Source organism: Strix uralensis, chromosome 28 (assembly GCF_047716275.1).
Source record: "Strix uralensis isolate ZFMK-TIS-50842 chromosome 28, bStrUra1, whole genome shotgun sequence".
In the NCBI taxonomy this organism is placed as follows: domain Eukaryota; kingdom Metazoa; phylum Chordata; class Aves; order Strigiformes; family Strigidae; genus Strix; species Strix uralensis.
In genome coordinates this window covers 3,455,367-3,475,628 of record NC_133999.1, presented here as the reverse complement: position 1 = coordinate 3,475,628, position 20,262 = coordinate 3,455,367, and the positions used below count along the sequence as shown (strand labels likewise).

Below are 20,262 nucleotides of genomic sequence, written 5' to 3'. Positions count from 1 at the left end.
GGGGGATTGCTGCAATGTTTCTGATACATTCAGTTTGAGAATTTTCCTGGGGTTGGGGTTTTTTTTGACTCATCATTCATCTGCAACACTTTTAAGCTTTTCTTTGTGGCCGCCCTTCATATTTGCTTAATAAAGTATTTGGAGCCAGAAGTCATTAACCACAATGTACATGGGTATGTGCACTATTTAAAACACTCCCTCCACATCAGAGATGATCATCACACAGAACAAGCAACCAAACTCTGTCTCGGTAGGGAAGCGCTAAAGTTTCTGGAAGAAAAAAACTGTCCTTGAGTTCGGTCTGTAAAGTGCTCGTGATTTCGGTCTAATAGACTCTGGGGCACAACAGTGATGATACAAATACAGCCCGTCTGTGTATGTGCTGTAGAGCACCCTGAGAACAAAATCAGACAAAAATCTAGTTCCTCGGTTTCTCAGCTCCTTTGGGTTAGGAATGGTGTCTAAAAAGCCCAAGAGACTCAGTAGGTTAGGAAATGCCTTTCCAAGGCTTCAGATAAGAAGAGATCTTGTTTCTTAGAATGGGAATCCACAAGCCCAGGTTCTCCTGACAAGTCGTTGACTCCCAGGTAGGTACTTGACAGCACTGGCAGGCATTAAGATTTCTCTCCCCAAACCAGAAAAGCTATTGCACTTGAAGGTTTGGGACCTCATCTGAAAAGCGTACATCAACCATATTCCAGTGTCTGAAAACTAAAGAGAGCTCACGTGATAAAAACCCAGCTTCACACTTTGATTTTTGGAGAGCACAAAGCTGGCACCTGCCCGACAAGCCCAGACTGAGGCACTCCCCGACCTTGGATCAAACTTCCATTCAGACTCTGCCTCTGCCAAAATCGCAGGAGTTTGTTGGTTTCTGTTACACAGGCCCCTAAAAGGATTTGTGGGCAAACAAAACCAGCTGTAAACATTCCTTTAAGCTCCCAACTCCTTTATGTAACTTACAACTGTAGCCTAGAGTTTAAGAGAAGACGTGGAACCGCTCACTAACCAGTGCAGCTGCAGGCCCTTTCTGACGTGCTTTGTAGCTACCACAGAAACCTGCAGAGAAACATAGTTGTGGAAAGATGGTAGGGGTAGGCTGTCATTAGACCTAGATTAAAATGGTGGGTTAATAAAAGGTGCAATTATAGGGCTAAGCACCTTTAAATGTCATCCCTCAGGATGAACAGAAATCTTCGATTTACCTTTAAATCACCTTAATTTTTGCTAGGCTCATCAGGGAAGGAAGGAATCTTAAGACACTGTTACAGGAAAAGCTCACTTCTAAAGTGATGTGCCTACGCTGAGGTAACATTTCTCCCCCTGAAACAAACGATTTTCACAGCTTGATCAGTTTATCAGCTGAAGTTAAATGAATGTTGGCTACTCTTGCCATGAGTAGGAGGAGCATTACAGCAGGAAGAATTACTCTTTGCTAGTCACTAAATCCTCCTTAAATTATTTACTTATTAAATTACTTTTAATCCATTAATCTCAAAGAGGTCATGGGAGCAGGAAGAGGATGTCTGAAGAACACTAAACATGATACATTCAATTGCACATAAAACAGTACATAGTAAGTCAAAATAGCTGTGAGGTGAGTAAAAAAAATTAGATTTCTGTAGTCAAAATTACTGAATTTAACTCCTGCATGCAAATAGCTATCAACTCCTTTACAAAATTGCAGTGCAAAAACTCTCAAGAATGAAGAATATGCATACATAACCACAGACACACACATATATAAATCCAAAATAACAGTGGTGTCTGGGAGTCGTGACAACAAAGCCTGTCTACAATCTAACACACTCGTCCATTCGACCAGTTTAATACTACTTTTTATTTTATAGAGCAAAGAATATCAAGGCACTTTAATTTAAACATGAAGGAGGAGGACTTTGAAAGCAGCATGCAAAATGCTCTGTGCACTTGGGCAATCATTGGCTCTTCTTTATGCACCGAAGGACTGTTTCCTTCATGCCTGATAGAGACTGAGACTAAGCTGAATTCCTCACCCATTTCAACTCCCGTAAGCCCCTCTCAACAAATTCAAACTCACCCAAGAACTTCTACTTAAAAATTAAAAGTCACTGAAAGAAAAGATGGTGTTATCTTCCACAGGGCAACAGCAGTCAGCTAGGTTTGAATGTCAGATTTACAGCCTCTTAAAAGAAAGACTGTTACTTTTACGGCTCTTGGAGAAAACGGCTGAATTTAATAGCTACACCGGGGGTGTTCCAATTATGTGCTTTACTTCTGCTGCATTACAGCAATTTTAAGAAGAAAATTGCAGCCTGTGAGATAGAATTAGATAAAGTTACCTGCTGTGAAAGGTTTGGTGTTGGGGTGGTTGTATATAAGCAGCGAGATGACAAGCATACTTGTGGGACATTTTCAAACAGAGAAGATTTGGAGTTACTCTGCAACCTCTCTCAGCAAGCAGGTGATGTGCTTGAACAACACACCGTATTCCTTTTTTACTTAGTGCTTACAGATGCTTGTATTAGAAGAAACTTGCATTAGAAGAGACTGCAAAGAGCACTTTTTAAGGAGCAGGGACATTCGAACAGAAATGGGCTAAACCGAACACATCTGTCAAATATCAACAGGGACTTTCATGGAACCTTTGAGGTCCAGACATTCCTAAAACTCTGAAAGGGTGTTCAAAAATATTAATTTAGATCTTCATCCAAATTTTTCAGATGTTAAATCTCTTTATAATGAGCTAATCCACACTTTGAGATGCTCCAAATCCAGCTGTGACTCACACATAGGCACAATGCCACTGGGGTGCAGAAGATCAGAACTGGAGATCCAGAAATGTAACATTTTCATAATTCTGTAAGATAAAAATGGGGCTGTAATGTCATTATGATCAGAAAGATGTTTTGTTCTCTCACAGGATGGAAAAGTCCAGGAAGATCTTTGTCTGTGTCCTCCTGTTTGTCATGTCTGTGGAAATCTGCTTGGCTCAACACTGGTCTTACGGCCTGCAACCAGGAGGAAAAAGGAACGCTGAAAACCTGGTGGAATCCGTTCAAGAGGTAGGTTCTAGACTGTCAAACACCCTGTTGTTTTAGCTAGGATCCCTTATCTACAAAAGATGTAAAAAAGAGGCTTCATCGTGTATGTGTATCTGTCTCTTTCCCCCCAAGCATACACACATACGTATACACACATACGTACACACACACACACATTTTTTTACAGTGGCAATTGGAAAGTAATTGGCATTAGGATAAGATGACATCCGACAGCCTTGCATAAAGAACAGTGCTGTCGACTGCGGGCAGAGAGCTTGGGCAGCTGCTCTAAAGGAGAGATGGGAGTTTGAGTTCCAGGTTAAACTCAATTTCATCCTCTCCCGAAGTTGCAGCCAACACTCTGATGGGCTGGTTTATGACAACATTCCTCCACTTCCCTGAGAATGTGGCAATGGGCAGCTGTCATGTGGTAACCAATTAGAGGGTAAGCAATTAAAGGACAAAGCAGACGTGGAAGGTTCTGTCCACCAGTGGTTTTCCCATCCTTTCCAATACTTCACGTGCAGTCCCTCCTAACAGCAGTTCTACCCTCCGAAGCACAAGCGTAGCACCTGGGAACGAGGGGAATGTAACTTGTGCAGTGGAACCGTTTCATCTGTAACTAGGGTAGAGTTGTTTTAGCAGAAAAATCTCCCTTCATGAAGGCTGTATCACTTCCCAATTCAGATTGCAGGTGAAATGGAAAAGTTAGGGGACGTGCAGAAGCCTGAATGCCCAGCCTCCTATCAGCATTCCAGGTTCAGCGATCTGAAGGAAGCCGTGGTAAGTAACATATTTTTAATTTTATCAGTATGGGAAAATTAGGAGAATGGTCCAGGCTGGGAAAGTACATGGAGGGAAGAGGAAAAAAAGGTAGAGGAGGAGGAGGAGGAAGAGGCATGTATGTTTAGTTCACATGTGGCAATACTGGCCCTGCCCTTATTATCTGCATCATTCTCAAGTACCTCAGTTACAGCTCTAGGACAGGGCTACATTATTCTTAGGCTCCCCTTGTAGCAATGTCATTACTCACTAAATTAAAAACAAAATAAAGTCAAACACATTCTACCTTAATACAAATCTATGCAGCATTCACAGATGCTTAACTTCAAAGGCACACTTTGCCAGCTGAAGGATCAAGCCATATGGAAGCTGCTGCTCCCAAGGTCCCCAGACTGGGAAATGTATTTGCCATTAGATGCTCTAATGCAGTGACAGCCGAGACTTCTCATACAAACTAACTGCCACAGAAAGAATACTCTCAAGCAAAAATGGGCTCTTTAATTAATATAGCAACACCTTGATCGGGCCAGATGGTCGCCACTTTCTGGGAAGTGTCTCTGAGCTGTCCTAGAAGTAGAAACACTCAAATCTGTACTTAATTTCTGAAGCCAAGACCAAAAGTGTCAAGTACACACTCTAGCCCTTCACTGAGGACCCTGGCCTGAATAAAGGCTCATAAGCTCCGTAAGAGGAAGGCAGACAGGTCATAGTCTGGTGTCCATTGGATTTTCATGCAGAAACTACCCAAACTACCCCAAAAATATCTCTTTTAGGTCATATTTAATCCTATTTGTACTGAACATAAAATGGAATCTTTGTCCATGACTGGCTTCCAATAGCACTACTTGCAGAATGAACAGCCAGCAAGAGTAACTTAGTATGTTTATAGACATTTTTCTTTTTTACCTCAAGAGACTATGTTAGGCGGGAAAAGATATTAGAATAATTATCAGGATATTTGAAATGAGTCCTTCTTGCTCACTGAGGGAAACTGGCCTTTCTTTGCAGAGCTGAAGGCACCCCCCGCCCCAGGCAGATTCTTAGGTTTGCTCAGAAACTGCTGCTAATCTTGCACATAAGTGTAAAAACTTCTAAGCCTTTGCATCACACACTTAGTTTGCATCTTATTCCTGGAGCACAATCTGAACTATGTGGCCTTCTTATTTCTAACTGCTTAATAACACTGAAAACAAATAGAATTTTTTCCAGATGCAGCTTTTCTAGTGTAACACATTCCTGGAGTTGTTACAGGAATATTATGCAATGAAAGGGGAGGTGTCTGGAAATGGTCCACCCCATGGAAAAACTTTCAAATTACCTTCATCATTTCCTGGAGAAGCTGGTAGTGAGCACAAACAAAAATACACCTAGCTAAGACACGTACAGGAAAAAAATAACATGTTCAGATAGTGCATCTACCCAGAACGCCTCAGGCTTTCAACTCTGAGGTAAGAACATAAATAAATATTCATGTAAGAGACCAGATCCAGCAGGATGCGACACAGGAACATGGTTTCCTTTTGAACAGCACTAAGGACACAGAGAAGGTGACAGGGCAACTGTGCCACTCCGTAATGACCCCGTAACGCTTCTGCACACACAGCTTTCTTGTCTCTGGTCTCCTGGCCAACTGCTTAAGCCCACAGTGTTCAACAGCTGTGGGGCTGCACTCCACAAACTGCTGCAGTGGTGGACCCGTTAACAGATGTAAAGTTGGTCATGCACTTTGGGATGAAAAGGGCCATTATAAGTGTCAGTTACATTATACTGTATGATCAGATCCATGGGCAGGTGGCAGAGAGATCGTGTCGGGTCAGATTTATGTCATTCTAATCCTCCTTCCAACGGAGACCACAATATGAATATTTTAGCATCTGACCAGGCTTTAAAACTCCATCATCTTCTCTTTAAAAAAAAGTATATGATGTGTGTTTACAGGAAAGTCTGATCGAAGGAGAAGCTAGACAAAAGAAGATTTAAATCCACAAAGCCAAACGGAACAATGGACCCAGAATAAAATTTCAGAGCTATGTTAAAATCAGTTCCTCTTCAAATGGCCTTTGCTTAGATTGCATTATGTGAATAAATACTCTGAAGCTGCATTTAAGTAGCAGAAGATAATTGTTGTGTAGATTACTAGTTTATATGTAAAAGCGAACGAATTCCAGTCCAGTGGCAGGACTCAGCAGCGCAGGGTCTGCTTTGTCCCCTGCAATGAGAACTTGGACGTGACAGCTTTTGTTTCACAGGGACAGACAATGCCTGGACAAAGGCACTGTCTGATCTCACTAGTCTCTGGATAAAACAGTAATACAACTTTGTTAAAAATCAAGAATAAACTTACTATTGGAATGTAATTCCACTCGCACTTCAGCAGTCCATGTATGAAAGACTTTTATATGCTCTTTTTTTACTGGTTCACTCATAAAAACTACATTTATTTTAAAAAGGTATTTACAAACTTTACAACAGTTAATACATTTTAAAAACCACGAAAATTTATACACCTTGCTTTACAGACTTAGTGAATCATATGTCATTTACCCAGAGAGATGCAGACTCCCTTTCCAAAGCTCAGCTCCTACTCTTCCTTCAGAGCCAGTTTAAAAGCTCTATTTTTTGCTGATTGAATTGCAGAGGACTAAAAGACAGAGAAAAAAAAAAAAAAAAAGAAGGTATTTACAGTCTGCAGAAGTGGGTTTTATAACTAAGCCATCACATCCAGGATCTCAAAACACTCACAAAACCATGTTACACAACATCCATTTTCTTCTGAATTCAAGACAAACATGTCCCAAGGTTTATCATGTCATTAAACCTTTATAATACCAACAACAAAGAACTGTATCAATTAATACCATGCATATTGGGGCTGAACTCCAGAGCTGCTGAGGACTTACACTTCTGTTTAAAAAATACAAAAACTGCAGACCATGCATGTGAAAAACAGGTTCAAAGTACGCAGTCATGCATGTCCAGGGGTTTCAATGCCAGCCTTAAACCAGAACGGTCAGAGCAATCCAGCATAAACCAATGCTTTTCACCTTTTGTTAAACTCCTCTATACTCCTTTGTGTACTCTCTGTAGTGCCCACACATACTGTCCTAAAGGTGCTTTAATGTTAATAGGAGCAGAATTAGGTGAACCTCATGGGCTTTTGAAAGGGTCCTCTCCTGCCATGCAATCAAAAAAATCACATTATTTGTTTACTTTTTCTTTCTGATGTAGTCCTGGGAAAAGCTCACCCTGGTCCACTAGATAATTTGGTCTGCAACAGTAAACATTACACAGAGAAGTTTTAATTAAAAGAAAAAAATGGGAAGAAGTTAGCAGTAATGGGTCAGGAATGTTTTCACTATAAAAAAAGATTACAGTTAAATTACAGACAACTTATTATTTCCATTTACAATTATAAAAATAAATAAGGAGAGAAAATCTGAGCCATTATCACTCCAAGTCTAACTCACTGTTAGTCTGTGGAACATACACTGGGCTGCACAGTGTGAAGGTTATTAGATGCAGGTTCTCAAACCCCACTGCATATACATTACAGTATTTTCTGCCACTGCAGATCACAGAGCTGTTCTCACTGGAATCGGTGTCCTTTCCTAATCCAATAATCCACTGAAATGGAAAGCTGTCTGTTTCTCTCTTCCCCTGATGTGGATTACAGCCTGTAACATTTTTAAAGGAATTTATCACAGCATGACAAATTTTAATTAAAAGCTCCAGAAAACAAGTGTTGAGCACATTTCTCCAAAGAAAAAAAATCCTCCAAGACTTGAAATTTAACACTAGCTTTGAACAGCATGGCTATGAAATGGGATTAGATTTTGTCTTCTCTGCAGACTGGATATTTAACTTTGAGATTTGTTTTATTCAAAACTATGAATTGGGTAGAAATGCTGCTGTTTGCTTTCATTTCTGGTATGCAGAGATGACATCATTATGGACTGTTCTCCTACTCCCATTTTTAAACCTCCAGTTTAAAAGACATTAGATGACATTTCCAAAAGCATCTAATTAACATGGAAAGATGATTCTCATTTTGAAAACTAAGTAGTGAGACCTTACATTGTCTCTGAAAATTAAATCTCAGATCTTAAGTCAGGTAGGTACTGTAGCAAAGTGCAGAACACTTAAAAAATCAGGGGTCTGGTGGGAATTCTTGTAGGAGTGTGGGTGCTTAATTCCACTTAATTAAAATCAGTCAGGTCACATGCTTATTCACACACTTAAATGCCCAACTGCCTTTAAAAATCTGACACTTAGAAGACAATGCTTTTTTCCAAAACTGGCACGAAGCCCTAAGTCATTTAGGCACAGTACAGAGATTGCATCTTGTACCTCTAAGCAAACTGTGCTGACTTGTATCAGCTAGGAACATAACTCTTCACATACCACAGTCAGTAATACATTTTGGAAAACTGAACTCCTGTCTGTGAGTTAGTTTGCCAAAAGGCAAGAAGGAGATGCAGGAAGAGTTTACAGCACATCAGACTCAAGAACAAAAATAACGCTAAGAAAGAAAAAAAATCCCCCAACCTTAAACCCCTTTCTAGCATAGCAAAATTTACCAGTGAAAACGCCCAAACGATCTGGGGAAGGGAAATGTCGCTCTGTACTCTTTAGGCATCAGCTGTTCCTTTCCTTGCAGTTAGGGTGATGCCTCAGCTTAGAGCAGACAACAAAGGCAGCTCAGAGCAAAGCCTGAGCTGTGTGGACAGCACACCGAGATGAACGTCAAGGAACCTGCCGGGTGAGACAGGCAACTGCAAGGCAGATCGTATCTTCGCTGCTTTTTAAGGAGCTGGCTCTACAGTAAAAGCCAAAGATCAAAATATAAATAAAAGACCTGTTTAAGTCATTGCTCAAATTACACAAAGCACTGAAGGTTCCTAGAGCCAGCGCTGGGATGGGTTGGAGCCACTGCCCTGACTCTGGGTGACCCGGGCATCCTCCTGGCTCAGGTATTAGCACCCAGGGGCAGCACCCAGGAGAGACAGCAACTGTTCTTATTCCTAAAGACCGGCAGCTGGCTGATCCAAGGAAGGAAAGGGGAGAGGATAATTAACCACTTACATGCTAAGTACCCTGCTCACAAACCTAGTCCATAAAACTGTAAAAAAAAAAAAAAGCAGTCAGAACCAAGTCACCTGAAGTTAAGGACCATTATGTAAAGGGTCATGAAAGATCAGCTGAAAAATTCCTCCCAAGGTCAGACTTCCTCCCGTGAGATTTTTTGCATGGACTAGTTCTCTCCTCCAGGAAAAAAACCCAACCTGCTGAATGTACAAGGTACAGCTATGAGTTAAAAGTTATTAAAAGCAGACAAAGAGGGAAATATGACTAGAAAAGGTCACTTGGAACCAAAATACCCAAATCTGATAGCTAGTTTGTTTACCCAGGGGAAAGAAACCATCAGCCGGGATTCCTGCAAAGTCTTCTTTGTTTCTGCTCATTTACCAAAGGAGTTAAAAAAAAAAACCAAACTGCTCTGAAAAGGAAATGCACCTAAGAATGAGGCAACGGGCAGATGCAGACCGGGGAAAGGCACAGCATTAACAATAGGTGGTGTTAATAAACTTTTCTACAATTCAGACCACATCCTGCTGTTCTGCCTAAAGCAAAATTCTCACCAAAAAGTTTAAGTGAAGAGTTTCAGAGGGTCCTTTAGTTCATGTGTGCAGCAGAAGGAGGATGGTGGTTACAAGAAGAGGAAGAAGTGGACAAAAAGTAAAGACCAGAAAACCCTGTGGTTTTCAAGTCAGCAGCGTCTACGTCCCAGAACATAATGTGGAGCTGACAAGTCCTACAATGCACCAGAGAGAGGGGGTGAACCATGGTCAAGTTGTCCAGAAAGGTTTCAAAGATTTCCCCTGAGAAGGCAAAAGCCCAGCAGACAGTTGTATGTGTGCTATAGCGAACACGACTGCAGATGTATGTGATGTGACTGCAGACTTCCAGAGTGATGTGAATCCAGTAGGAGCCTTTGATGACAGCAATCTGTTTTACAGAGCCATGCAGGCAGCGCAGCAAGCGCAGCTTCTGCAGGTTGCTTTAACTGGAGTCACACTGAAGCCAAAGGAATGTCTAGGAACAAAAGAAAGCACCACTTTGGTCTGAACGAAAAAAAAAACCCCAAGGGTTTCATTGGGTTTGTTTATCCCTGAAAAGGGCTTTGCTGAGAAAAGCTTTAATAAGGTTTAAAGAACTTCTTTTCGGTAAGGTAATGAAACCCATTTAAGTTGTGTGAGCAGAATAATAGTGCAGTGGCCTGCAAAAAAACCCAACCCAATGATATTTTTATATTATATTACTACTGTGAGGAACTGTGAGGGTTTTTAGTGGGTCTCCCCATCTTCTACCAGATAACCAAAAGCTAAATGACAATTCCAGTTAACAAGCAAAATTATTTCCTGGAAGAAAAGCCCATGACAGAATCTTCATCAATACCGATGATAAACAGGCCACAAGTTGCAACCAAACTGCCAAAATTTTATACAGGTTCAGAAATCAACTTGGATCCAAATTCCTCACCTGGTCCCTCTTTATGATGAGTTTTAAGAAACTCTGAACTTTCCCAAAAGTTTGAATCTAAACTCTCCAGGCAAACTCCCAAGTTTCCCAAGTTCCATAGTGAAACAGAACGACGAGTGATTTTTTTCTCTTCCCTGGAAAACATCAGTGAGAAATACCAGCCATGACAAAAGCTATGTTTATGAACAGGCCGGTCACACAGGCAGAATAGCATGGCAAAATAGTCTGCCTGAATGTGACAAGAGAATAATTCATACAAATCAAGAAAACACCAAACTTCACTGGCTTTGCTGCTGCTGGGAAATGTAGCTCCAACAGGCAGTTGCAACTTTGGGGGGGATATATAAAGAAAGTTTCAATTCCTTGACAGTAAAACAGTGAAGTTCTTCACAATGCGTTAGTGCTGAAACAGGCAGCTCAGGAAAGTCCGGCTCCACACAGCAAAGCAAGAGCTGCTGTAACTATCTTTGGAGTCATCTAGATCTTCTAAGAGTAGACCAGAGTAGAAATATACTGCAAGTGAATTTTAAACTGAATTGTTTTCTGGTTTCAGTGCTGCACAAATTCCTGTAAGCCTGTTGCAGAAGAACAAGTCCTCACTCCAGGGTTGCAGCCCTTCTGACAGAGCTCCGAGACCACCCGCCCCGAGAGGGGCAGAACGGGTCTGCCAGCATTAGGAGTTGTAATCTCAAATGGTGACGTCCTGGTTTTTACCAGCAAGATTTCAGTGGCAGCGCAGGCACATAGGAACGCTGTGTTTAAGGCCCATCTGGTCCATAAATAACAATGGTATTTGTGTTGAAGTTTCGGTCACTATGCAACTGTGAGGACAGGCTGTTCTAACAGTGCACAACAGCCTTTTCCTGCGTGGATCATGTGAATTTAAAAACAGTAGAACCTAAGATCATCTAATTTTTTCTCTCTATACAAATAGAAAGACTGATGCTGACATCCCGACAGAGCAGGGAATAAATTAAAAGAAAAATTAAACAGATTATCCCACCCTCCAAGGGAAGAAAAGCTGCAGAGAGCTGGAGTAACCCAAACAAAAGGAAACTAGGTGGTTAATTGTCAAGTCTTTCACATGCATCCCAGATCTAAATGGCTCCTTAAAGTCTAGTGTCTATTAAAAACTTACATCAAGGGAGGCTATAAAACAAAGTGCAAGTACTGCCACAAATGGGTGCAGGAAAAGAAAGAGGATGAGAATTATTTGTATTTGTGTGAATTTGTCCAGCCAAAGTAAAGGTTACAGTAGCTATCAGACTGTTTCTGAGGTCAGGATGTGTAACTAGTTTTGCATACTCCACCCTCTCAAAGTCACTGGTACCAGTACAGTGCTGGTATCAACGCAGCTTCTACTCACATATTCACAGGAGAAGCAACTTTTTACACCCTATTAAAAGGCACAAAGATGAAATATTGTACCAGGTCCCAGATGCAAGCACAAACCAAGGAGGTAACATAATTCAGGGAGGAGTATCAACTGCTCTGTAGTGTTAAAACCAGAATCAACAGTGAAATTATGACAAAGTACTGGTGAACCTAAACTCTCCATCGGGAGTGAGCAACTGCCACTACTCGAGCAGAGACGGTGGAAGGCAGAACGTCTGCACTTCATCTTAAATACGTATGATGACTAGCAGAAAAAAAGACTTCTCATTCTGCTAACAATGCTCAGGTCTCTGCCTGCAATCAAGAATCTTAGGAGACTGCACATCATACACCGGCACCTGACATCTCAGGAGCCGACACTTCACAACTTGGGAACGGCTGGGATCTGCTTCACTTCACGCAAACCAGGGCTCGGCTACGCTACGGGGACGGGGTCGGTGCGCCAGTACGGCTGTAAAGCTGTAATGCCCCTCTGTGAAAATACTGTAGGACACTTCTCATACTGGTGTGGCTTACCTCGTTCCAAACACTGGTGCAAATCACTACCGTGACAGATTTACACTAGGAATGAGCTGCTGCAATTGCATCAGTGAAAAAACTCAGGACAGACAAAGACTAAGACAGACAAGAATTCCAGTAGGGCGACTTCTGCTACGTGATTAGTGTCTCAGTACTGGAAAGGTAAACCAGAGGTTAGGGAATACAGTCACAATAACAGTTCCTTTTGGTATTTCCCAGAGAAAACTCCGAGGGGAGTGAATGGAATGGCAGGTGAGATCACTAGTCTTTAGGGTCAGAGAGCCCCAGTGTGTCAGTAAAAAGAAAGCAGCCGTTTCACTCTAGGCGCTTGCTGCTACACCAGCAAGTGATGATCCTCACTGCAGTCCTTGCTCTGAAGAGACAACGCTGGATTTTCTGGTTTTTGGGGGTGGGGGGGGAGGTTTGGCTTCTCGTCTGGTGGGTAGTGGTGGAGCAACCTGAGAAGATCAAACAAAAACACACAGGAAAATAAACCATTACCAGCAAGTTAAGACATTGTGCTTTACCAGACAACAAATCCAAAAGGTCCTGGAGTACTTGATGTTTCTTTCAGGACCAAACCTTTGAATTCAGTCTTTCAGTGCCCCATGCAATCGATGAGAGGGGCAAACACGGACAGATCACCAGGGGACAACAGTAACAGGAAGGTTTCAGCTGCTAGAATACACCTTAGCTGCAGATATACTTCAGTTGCTTCTGACCTGCAGCCTGACTTTGAGCCAGAGCCATTTGTCCCTCCGTCCCACCTTTTGTTTTTCAGTAAAATGGCAATAAACTCATTTCCCTCAGGGTTTCAAAATTCAACTATTTTTATCTTGCTGGCTTGACAAGTTGCACCAAGTAGGGGCCAAAAGGATGTCAAATGCTTCCAAATCAGAATTGTGAAACTAACTCCATACAATGGCAGCAAGCCACAGCCCTCCTACCCAGCACAGAGGCTCGTAGGGTGTTCCTTGTTCTTGCAGGAAATTGCACTAGGGGGTTCTTTCAAGTTGGCTCTTTCCTTGTTTTAAGGGGTACCCTGTAAACAAATGAGATGTGAAAGGCCAGGGGAACAAGAAGCTTGTGTGGCTCACCTCTGGCTTAGCCAAAACTGCCAAGATTTAAGGACTATTTTAACTGAAGGAAGACAGAGTCAACTTTACCACAACAACAACAAAGTAACAAAACCCTTCAGAAAATAACTTCTACAATCTCTCTTCACAGACTTTCAAATCCTTTCCATTTGGCTGCAAGCCAAGGTCATTGTTGCAAGTCAGAACATGTTAGTAATTAGTTTTCTTACAAGACTCAGGGGAAGGAGACTCTTTTATTAATCCGCTTCAACCGGTGACTCCCACAGCATCCCTAGAGCTGGCATATTTCCGCCATTCACGCACCTACAGCAGCTCTGCTGCCCCTTTTCAGAAGCACAGTCAGTTCTGACCAAGTGAAGGGCGAAGTAGAAAACTCCCATTTATCCCCATGCTTCAAGGCTCTGTACCAGTGTCACATCTCTCTCTAAAAGAATTAAGTGATCAGCTGTTTTCTTGTCTTCCTGTGCTGTCAGAGGTAACATACTTTGTTAAGTGCAATCACTCTTTAAATTTTTCTTGGTCAAACTCCAGTTCATCTCACTCAGGTACTCTGTAAATCCTCTTTGGAAATTGGACTGGGAAAGACACAGTTACCAAAGGATGCTTTCTGTTGCTGTGCACTGGTAAGCCATTACGGTCTCATATCAGAAGTACCTACATTTCAGGGGCAGATGAAATGATTCTGACACAATGACCAGAGTATCTGCATGTTAAGTATCTCCAAGCTGTTTGGAATCCCATAGTATAAGAGAACCATTAGTGATAAAGCATTAAAAAAGGTGGCAATTTGACATTCCTAGAAGGAAACCAACTTCATGAAATTGAGAAAAAGGCTGTGGCTAAGATAGTGATAAATACAGGCTGTTTTAAGTGACTAATGATGCATACTTTGAAAAATTAGATTCTTCTGAGCTGAGGACTCAAAGAAGACATTTATCATTTCTGAAAATGTGTGAGTTTTTCCCTTCTTTTTCAAGACCAGATTACTGCGCTATTTTATCCTGATCATGTTTTTGAAACTTTTCTATCATTGTGCTTGTTTGTTTTCAATATATCTTCCCACCCCCACACACAGTTTGCCTAACCAAGTGTCCTACCCAACTCCTACTTGAAAAAAAAAGGGACTGCACTTGATAGCCTTCTCCTGAAGCAAAAAACTTTTTATTCTTTTGTGGTTTCAGGGAGTGAACCAGTAAAATGATTAGACAAGTTTCAAGTAGCACCACCCTAGAAGCAGCCTGGAAAATTCCACTGGTGTCTCTTTCTCAAAAGCTGTTTTCCAAAAAAATGTCAGCTCTCATTTCCTTACCTCCACAGAATTCCTCGGGTTGCTGTTCTCATAGGGTTTGCTTTTGGGCGGAGGTGGGGGCGGGGTGCTCTGTAAGCTAGCAGTTGCCAATCCATCAGCTTGCAGTGAGGGAAAACCTAGAAGCAACAACAATAACAAGAAAAGATGTTAAACTAGGCAGAAAAGGAATGGGAAAAGGGATTGACCGTGTAGAATTTTAAGGGAGATTCATTTAATATCTTCTGCTTTCTATCCACTAACACTTCTCTGCTTTAGCAACTAAACCAGAATGGATATGTCAAAATAGAATCACAGTTGTATCTCCCTTAAGTTCAAAATGCCCAGAAGAGTTCTATCTTCATCAAATGAATCTAAGTTTATGTGAAAAATGCATGCCTGAGAGAACAGAAAATGGAATCCATTATCACATCTGCAATGTTCAGTGGGGTTTCCTGTCAGCCTGGGCCTCAACCTGAGAATTCACTTTGATTTTAACTCCAGCTGATGGAGTAGATAAGTACCCAAACTTCAGAAGAATTTCTGGGAAGCTGTCCTGCTACTAATGGCAATTAAAACTGCTTGCTAAGTAGAAGAGTGAGGTTTCACATTACTTTCATGAATCTTTCTTCATATAGTATTCCTGCATTTGTTTGTATTTCTGGTTGTCGCCCCACCCTGATGCGTGTTTTTTGGTTTTAATCCTCTCACAACAGTTTTCTGCTAGTTTAGTTCATTATCTACACTGGATTCTGAATTTATATACACGTAAGAGAAAGAACAGTCAGGTTCTACATATGAACTTCTGTCACTTTAAAGAAAGAGCAGTAGAGTGAGAAATGCAAAAGCAAGCAAGGAAGTTGTCAGTGGTGACACCACAGTTGTGTTTTTACCTTAGCCATATTTATATGTTGCTTCAGAATTAACTACAGAGCTTACTGGATATGCAAGGAAGGTGACTGCACAAATTGTTCACTTTGCTAATTCTTCAAGATAAATTCCATCTCTTTCAGGTGTAACATTTATTAGCTGAGTTTCCAAGCTACAGAGCAACTTCAGAGACCTACAGAGCAACCTGAGACTTTTTACCACGTGATAGGAGTTACTGGTCATAAATTAACAAAGCCTTCAGGGCTTGCCCAGAAAATTTAGCCATCGAGCTGATCAGAAATACCATGCTGGATTGATGCAGCTCCATCCTGTGAATTCAGAGGGGATGTTCCTCCAGTATGTGCTGTAACCACCTGACTGGATGAACTGACAAGCATCTACATTGATGGCATGTGACGTTCACCCTGAGGTTTAATATGCCTTCCCACAAGTCAATACAGGAGAAAACAAGAAACAAACTGAAAAAGATGAAAATTGTTCTCTGGAATTCCTCCTATATACTAATTTTGACAAGTGATATGTAAGTCACAAGTATGAGTGTAGAGCCTTTGATAACACTGCCAAATTTTGTTATCTGACAAAAACGTCTACAAACATTAACAGCCACTTTCTGTGAACTACTTCAGAGCAGTTCCTCTCTCCCCAGTGAGGTTACCTCAGCAAATATATAGTAATTCCAACGACTTCAGGTAGTGCCCTGAAGGATGTGGCAATTGCTCTAGAATAGAACTTACTTTGGGTTCTTGGGGTTTTGGGAGTGATCGGTGGTGGGGTGCGAGGCGTTGACTGCTGGAGAGAAGAACCCTGAAGCAAAGTCAGTCTGTTGTCTCCTAACTGAAGACTCTTTGGCCTTTGTGCTTTTCCTGACATGCCCTGGTTGAAACAAAGAGTAAACAAAACCTTTAGAAGTCAGCAAGGTTGCTGCACACGTATCAGATATTCAGACCTGTCACAAAGGCATCAACATGCTCCAGAAGAGCCATGCGTAAGAAAGGTGCATTCAGGTGAAACGTAAGAGTCAAGCCACTGCACTGGCTAAGCCATGTCAAAAGGCATACACTGGGCTGCTGTGACACATCCAGTCTTCTGTGGGCCCTCACTAACTGGGTAGCAGTAGTAAACTGTTTTTAACAACCTTATTGTATAAACTAAGCGAAGACGTCAGGCTGAAAAACTGCTGCATTTGACTAGCAGTTCTGTGAATAAATTTGGGGGAAAAAAGAAAAAAAGATGAAATTCTGGGTGCAAGTCAGGACTGCTAATATCATCAAGCGCCTTAGGGCTCTGAAACAAGTCTACTTCAGGCTTTACAGAGCAAATCCCTTGCATCTGGGACTCGGGAGATGTTGTTCCAACTCCTTCCAGCGTCACGTGTGTCCTCTGTGCTCTTCGCTCAAATCACGAGGCCATCTGAATATGGTCCCAAGAGTCCAGGGCATGAATATTATGGTCCTTTGAAATATTAGTTTATTGCTTTTCAGAGAAGGCTGTCCCTTACACATGTAATTAAACTCACTGGGCTCTTTCAGAGATCAATTCTCCACCATGGAGCAGTTCAGTATTTCTCGCTGTGCAGAGGGGACCACACATTGGTGTACAGTGAATATAAAACTTATAAAGCCCAAAGCTGCTGGATGTCCAGCCAGCCTTTGGTTCCCTCTGGCTTTCTAGCTCACAAGCAGCTTAGTCAAGAGCTGCATAAAATCACTCTGTCCAATTCTCGTGCTGCACTATGTGGCTATGGAACAGACCAGCTATAAAAACCAGCTTTCTCTGGACTTTGCGATGTTCTTAAGCACGATTATAACCCTCGACTGCTCATTCGCTTCAGTAAACTGATCACACATGTAATTTTCCCTCAGAGATACGGGGGTAGAAGGGAGGGTGGGTGTTCTGTTTTGCATCTCTCAGCTCTCTGCAATGCAAAGTCTTGGACAGACGTGCCTTACTGCCCTAGTGAAGTGGTCGATACAAATGGGCTTTCTCCCAGATCTTTTCCCTCTAGTTTTACTTAATAAAGTGATCAGCAGCTGAGATCACACTTTGTGGGTTAAACCCGTTTAATTCAATGGCAGCTCTTCCAGAGGCAGAGGGCCAGGCCTCCTGAACCACTAATATTTACAACCCCAGATTTTCCTCTGGAGTGGAAAGCCTGTCAATACCAAATGACATGATTCTAGAACCACAGTTCCCCTTTTTATAAATATTCTGCAGGCTCCAAGTGCTGGCAGCACTACTCAGATTTGATGAGAATTCCTGAATATATAGCAGCATAACCTGTTCCTGCCAAATTCAGCTGAGATCTTGGGAGAGAAAGGGAAATAGAAGAACTCATGTTTTCTCATTATTTACACAGCCTGTGTTAAGTCAAATTAGTATCACTGAGCCACCAGCTTAAATACTCAGATGCCTAATTCTCACAGTGTAACATAGTCTTTGCATAAATCAGGATAATACTCCAAGGTCATACAACTCTACTTTTGGGCTGAAACTTATCTGTTTGTATTAGGTGATCACTCTGAATCCCACTGTCAACTTTAATGCCTAACAGTCTCCAATATATTCCTCATTACAGGACTCCTGTGGGGGTATAGATTCTCTTCTATTCCTCTTTTGCAAATAATTTGCACAAGGAGTAAACACTCCTGCCCTCATGCAGGAGGTCTGGAGCAGAGTACAGACTGGAAGAACAAGTTTTTCAAAGTCCCAAACTGGTGACTTAACTACCAGATCATTTTATTTCAACTCCCCAATCTATCAAGCTGATCTTCACCTTGCAGTACATTTGATTTGTGCAGTGATGCTGACTGATAGCAGCTGAACATCTGGCTTGCCAGCTGGATTTTTGAGTGGGCTAGCAGTATCTGCTTGCTCCAACAAAAACAGAACAATTCTACATGGCGCTGAGTGCATCACGCAGTCCTCCGCTCCGACGAGAAATGAGGGCACTGAACACCTAGATGAAACATCAGTGCCTCATGTTTCCAGTTTGCACCTTGAGCCAAACTGCAGTTCGGTCTGTGACACAAATTTTCCAAATAAAAAAAGCAAGAATTACTCAGATGACCAAGGCTTTTGGTATTTGAACCCCTCCCACTATTTAATGAAGTTCCCAATGACAAACATGGCCGAAAGCAACGGAAACACTAAAATCTCCTGCTGTGGATTTTATTATTGCTATTTTTTAATTTTTTTTTTTTTTACCATTTTGGAAGTCAGTTCCGTTTCTGGCTCCTTCTCTACAATAACCTGAGACTTGCTAATACTCCAGTCCTTCCGCTTGAGTTTGCTAATCCGGTTATCACCATCCTCTTTCATGGGCAGCTCCTCAGCTCTGGAAGCTGTTGATATTCTTCTCTCCAAAAGAGGCTCCAGAATAGATCTGCGGCCCACACCAAAAGAGTGAAAACACATGAAACATTAGTCCATCAGACATTTAAAGCATTGTCTGTTAAAAAGCTGTGATCTCTTAGTTTACATAAGAGATTATTGTGAAGAACTGAGTTATGACCGTGGAATTTTCAGTGAGATTTGTGCTCCTAAGTCACCCTAGCAATTTTGAGTATTATGTCTTATGTACAGGATAAAGTGGGATCTACTTGCAGAGGGAGCCAGAGCTGCACTTTATGCTGAACCTTGCCACCGAGTCTGCTGTGTGACCTTGAGCAAGTCACCTAAACTCCCTGGTTCTCACAGATGCAAATTAGATGCAGAGAAGTACCATTAGGAAATGCTTCCACATGTGGCAGCCCCTTTTAATGCCATGCATGCAGCTGCAAACAGCTGGTGGATCAAGCACCATATCGCTACGCACCTCTTTGTGGACCACATCGAACTAAATTACCTTGTAGTATCTTACACCTCTGTTTTCCAGCATTCCTGGGAAACAGAGGAGTGTGCATCTGAAATACACTGCCTCCATCCCTCTTCAGTATCATGCAGATAATTGGGACTCCAGAGAGACACAGTTGTGGGTTCAATTCCCAGAACTATCCCCAGCTGTGCCTCAAACTCCCTCTCTGTAAAATGCAGTAACAACATCAGCCTCCATTTAAAGTTTCAAATAGGTAGGTATTACTGTTGTGTGTGGAATAAATCTTCATTTTAAGAGTAACTAATTCTAGCAAAAGCATATCCCCACTCTTGTAAATCACATGTAAAGGCTGATTACTAACCCATCTGAACCTGGTCTGGAGGAAGTGCTATCAGATGACGTGGAAGATGAAGAGACCACAGAAGACGCCACAGATGTGACAGAGAGCCGTCTCAGCGTGGAAGACATGATATAGGGCAACACGACAGAGCCTGACCTGCTCTGTTTCCTTTCGGTGAGAGAGGGAGGCTGCAGACAAACACGCTTGTGATAAATCATGTAACACTAACTCACAAGTGGGAAAGGGGAGAGCTGTGCTGCTTTAAGGCAAAACACTAAAGAACCAGGTACGCTTACCAAAGTTATCACACCATACTGCTTCTCCACCTTCTTCTTCAGCTCTCTGAAACAGGCTGTCAGTCTGTCATGCAGAGGCTTCAGCTGTTCTGTCAGCTTCTCACCATGGATCCTAATCCCTTCTGCCAACAATGGCATCTGAAAGGAGGAACAAAATTAAGCTACAAAAGCACAAATCAGCTCTCCTGTTCCAGGCAGGAATTTTCTATGCATGTTACACATCTCAGATAGACTCAAATCAATGTGATTTGAGTTTGCAGAGGCAAAAAAAGCAATCAT

General features: G+C 41.9%; 2 protein-coding genes across 5 annotated transcripts in view; one reads left to right on the top strand and one right to left on the bottom strand.

The window, feature by feature from the left end:
- The first annotated feature begins 2,396 nt into the window (after positions 1–2,396).
- GNRH1 (gonadotropin releasing hormone 1) lies at positions 2,397–5,786 on the top strand. Its single transcript, XM_074852196.1, has 4 exons — positions 2,397–2,443; positions 2,903–3,044; positions 3,711–3,806; positions 5,745–5,786. The coding sequence occupies exons 2-4, from the start codon at positions 2,904–2,906 to the stop codon at positions 5,784–5,786; spliced, it is 279 nt and encodes a 92-aa protein (XP_074708297.1). The 5' UTR covers positions 2,397–2,443; position 2,903.
- An 812-nt stretch (positions 5,787–6,598) lies between these two features.
- The window catches only part of DOCK5 (dedicator of cytokinesis 5), an 86,218-nt gene continuing 72,554 nt past the window's right edge, over positions 6,599–20,262 (bottom strand). For 2 of the 4 annotated variants that reach the window (XM_074852048.1, XM_074852049.1), the window contains 6 exons: positions 19,984–20,121; positions 19,709–19,875; positions 18,738–18,915; positions 16,268–16,406; positions 14,667–14,782; positions 6,599–12,718 (listed from right to left, as the gene is read on the bottom strand). In XM_074852048.1, coding sequence (XP_074708149.1) covers positions 12,617–12,718; positions 14,667–14,782; positions 16,268–16,406; positions 18,738–18,915; positions 19,709–19,875; positions 19,984–20,121 — 840 coding nt within the window. In that variant the 3' untranslated portion in view covers positions 6,599–12,616. Of the gene's footprint in view, positions 12,719–14,666; positions 14,783–16,267; positions 16,407–18,737; positions 18,916–19,708; positions 19,876–19,983; positions 20,122–20,262 lie in introns of those variants that run through there. The other 2 variants (XR_012626598.1, XM_074852050.1) reach the window with 2 other exon arrangements.

Excerpts from the sequence above, each read along its gene's own strand:
- GNRH1 (XM_074852196.1), top strand. The coding sequence starts at position 2,904 with ATGGAAAAGTCCAGGAAGATCTTTGTCTGTGTCCTCCTGTTTGTCATG. Across the intron at positions 3,045-3,710 it reads TGGTGGAATCCGTTCAAGAG|ATTGCAGGTGAAATGGAAAA; the intron begins GTAGGTTCTAGA and ends TTCCCAATTCAG. Across the intron at positions 3,807-5,744 it reads GCGATCTGAAGGAAGCCGTG|GAAAGTCTGATCGAAGGAGA; the intron begins GTAAGTAACATA and ends GTGTGTTTACAG.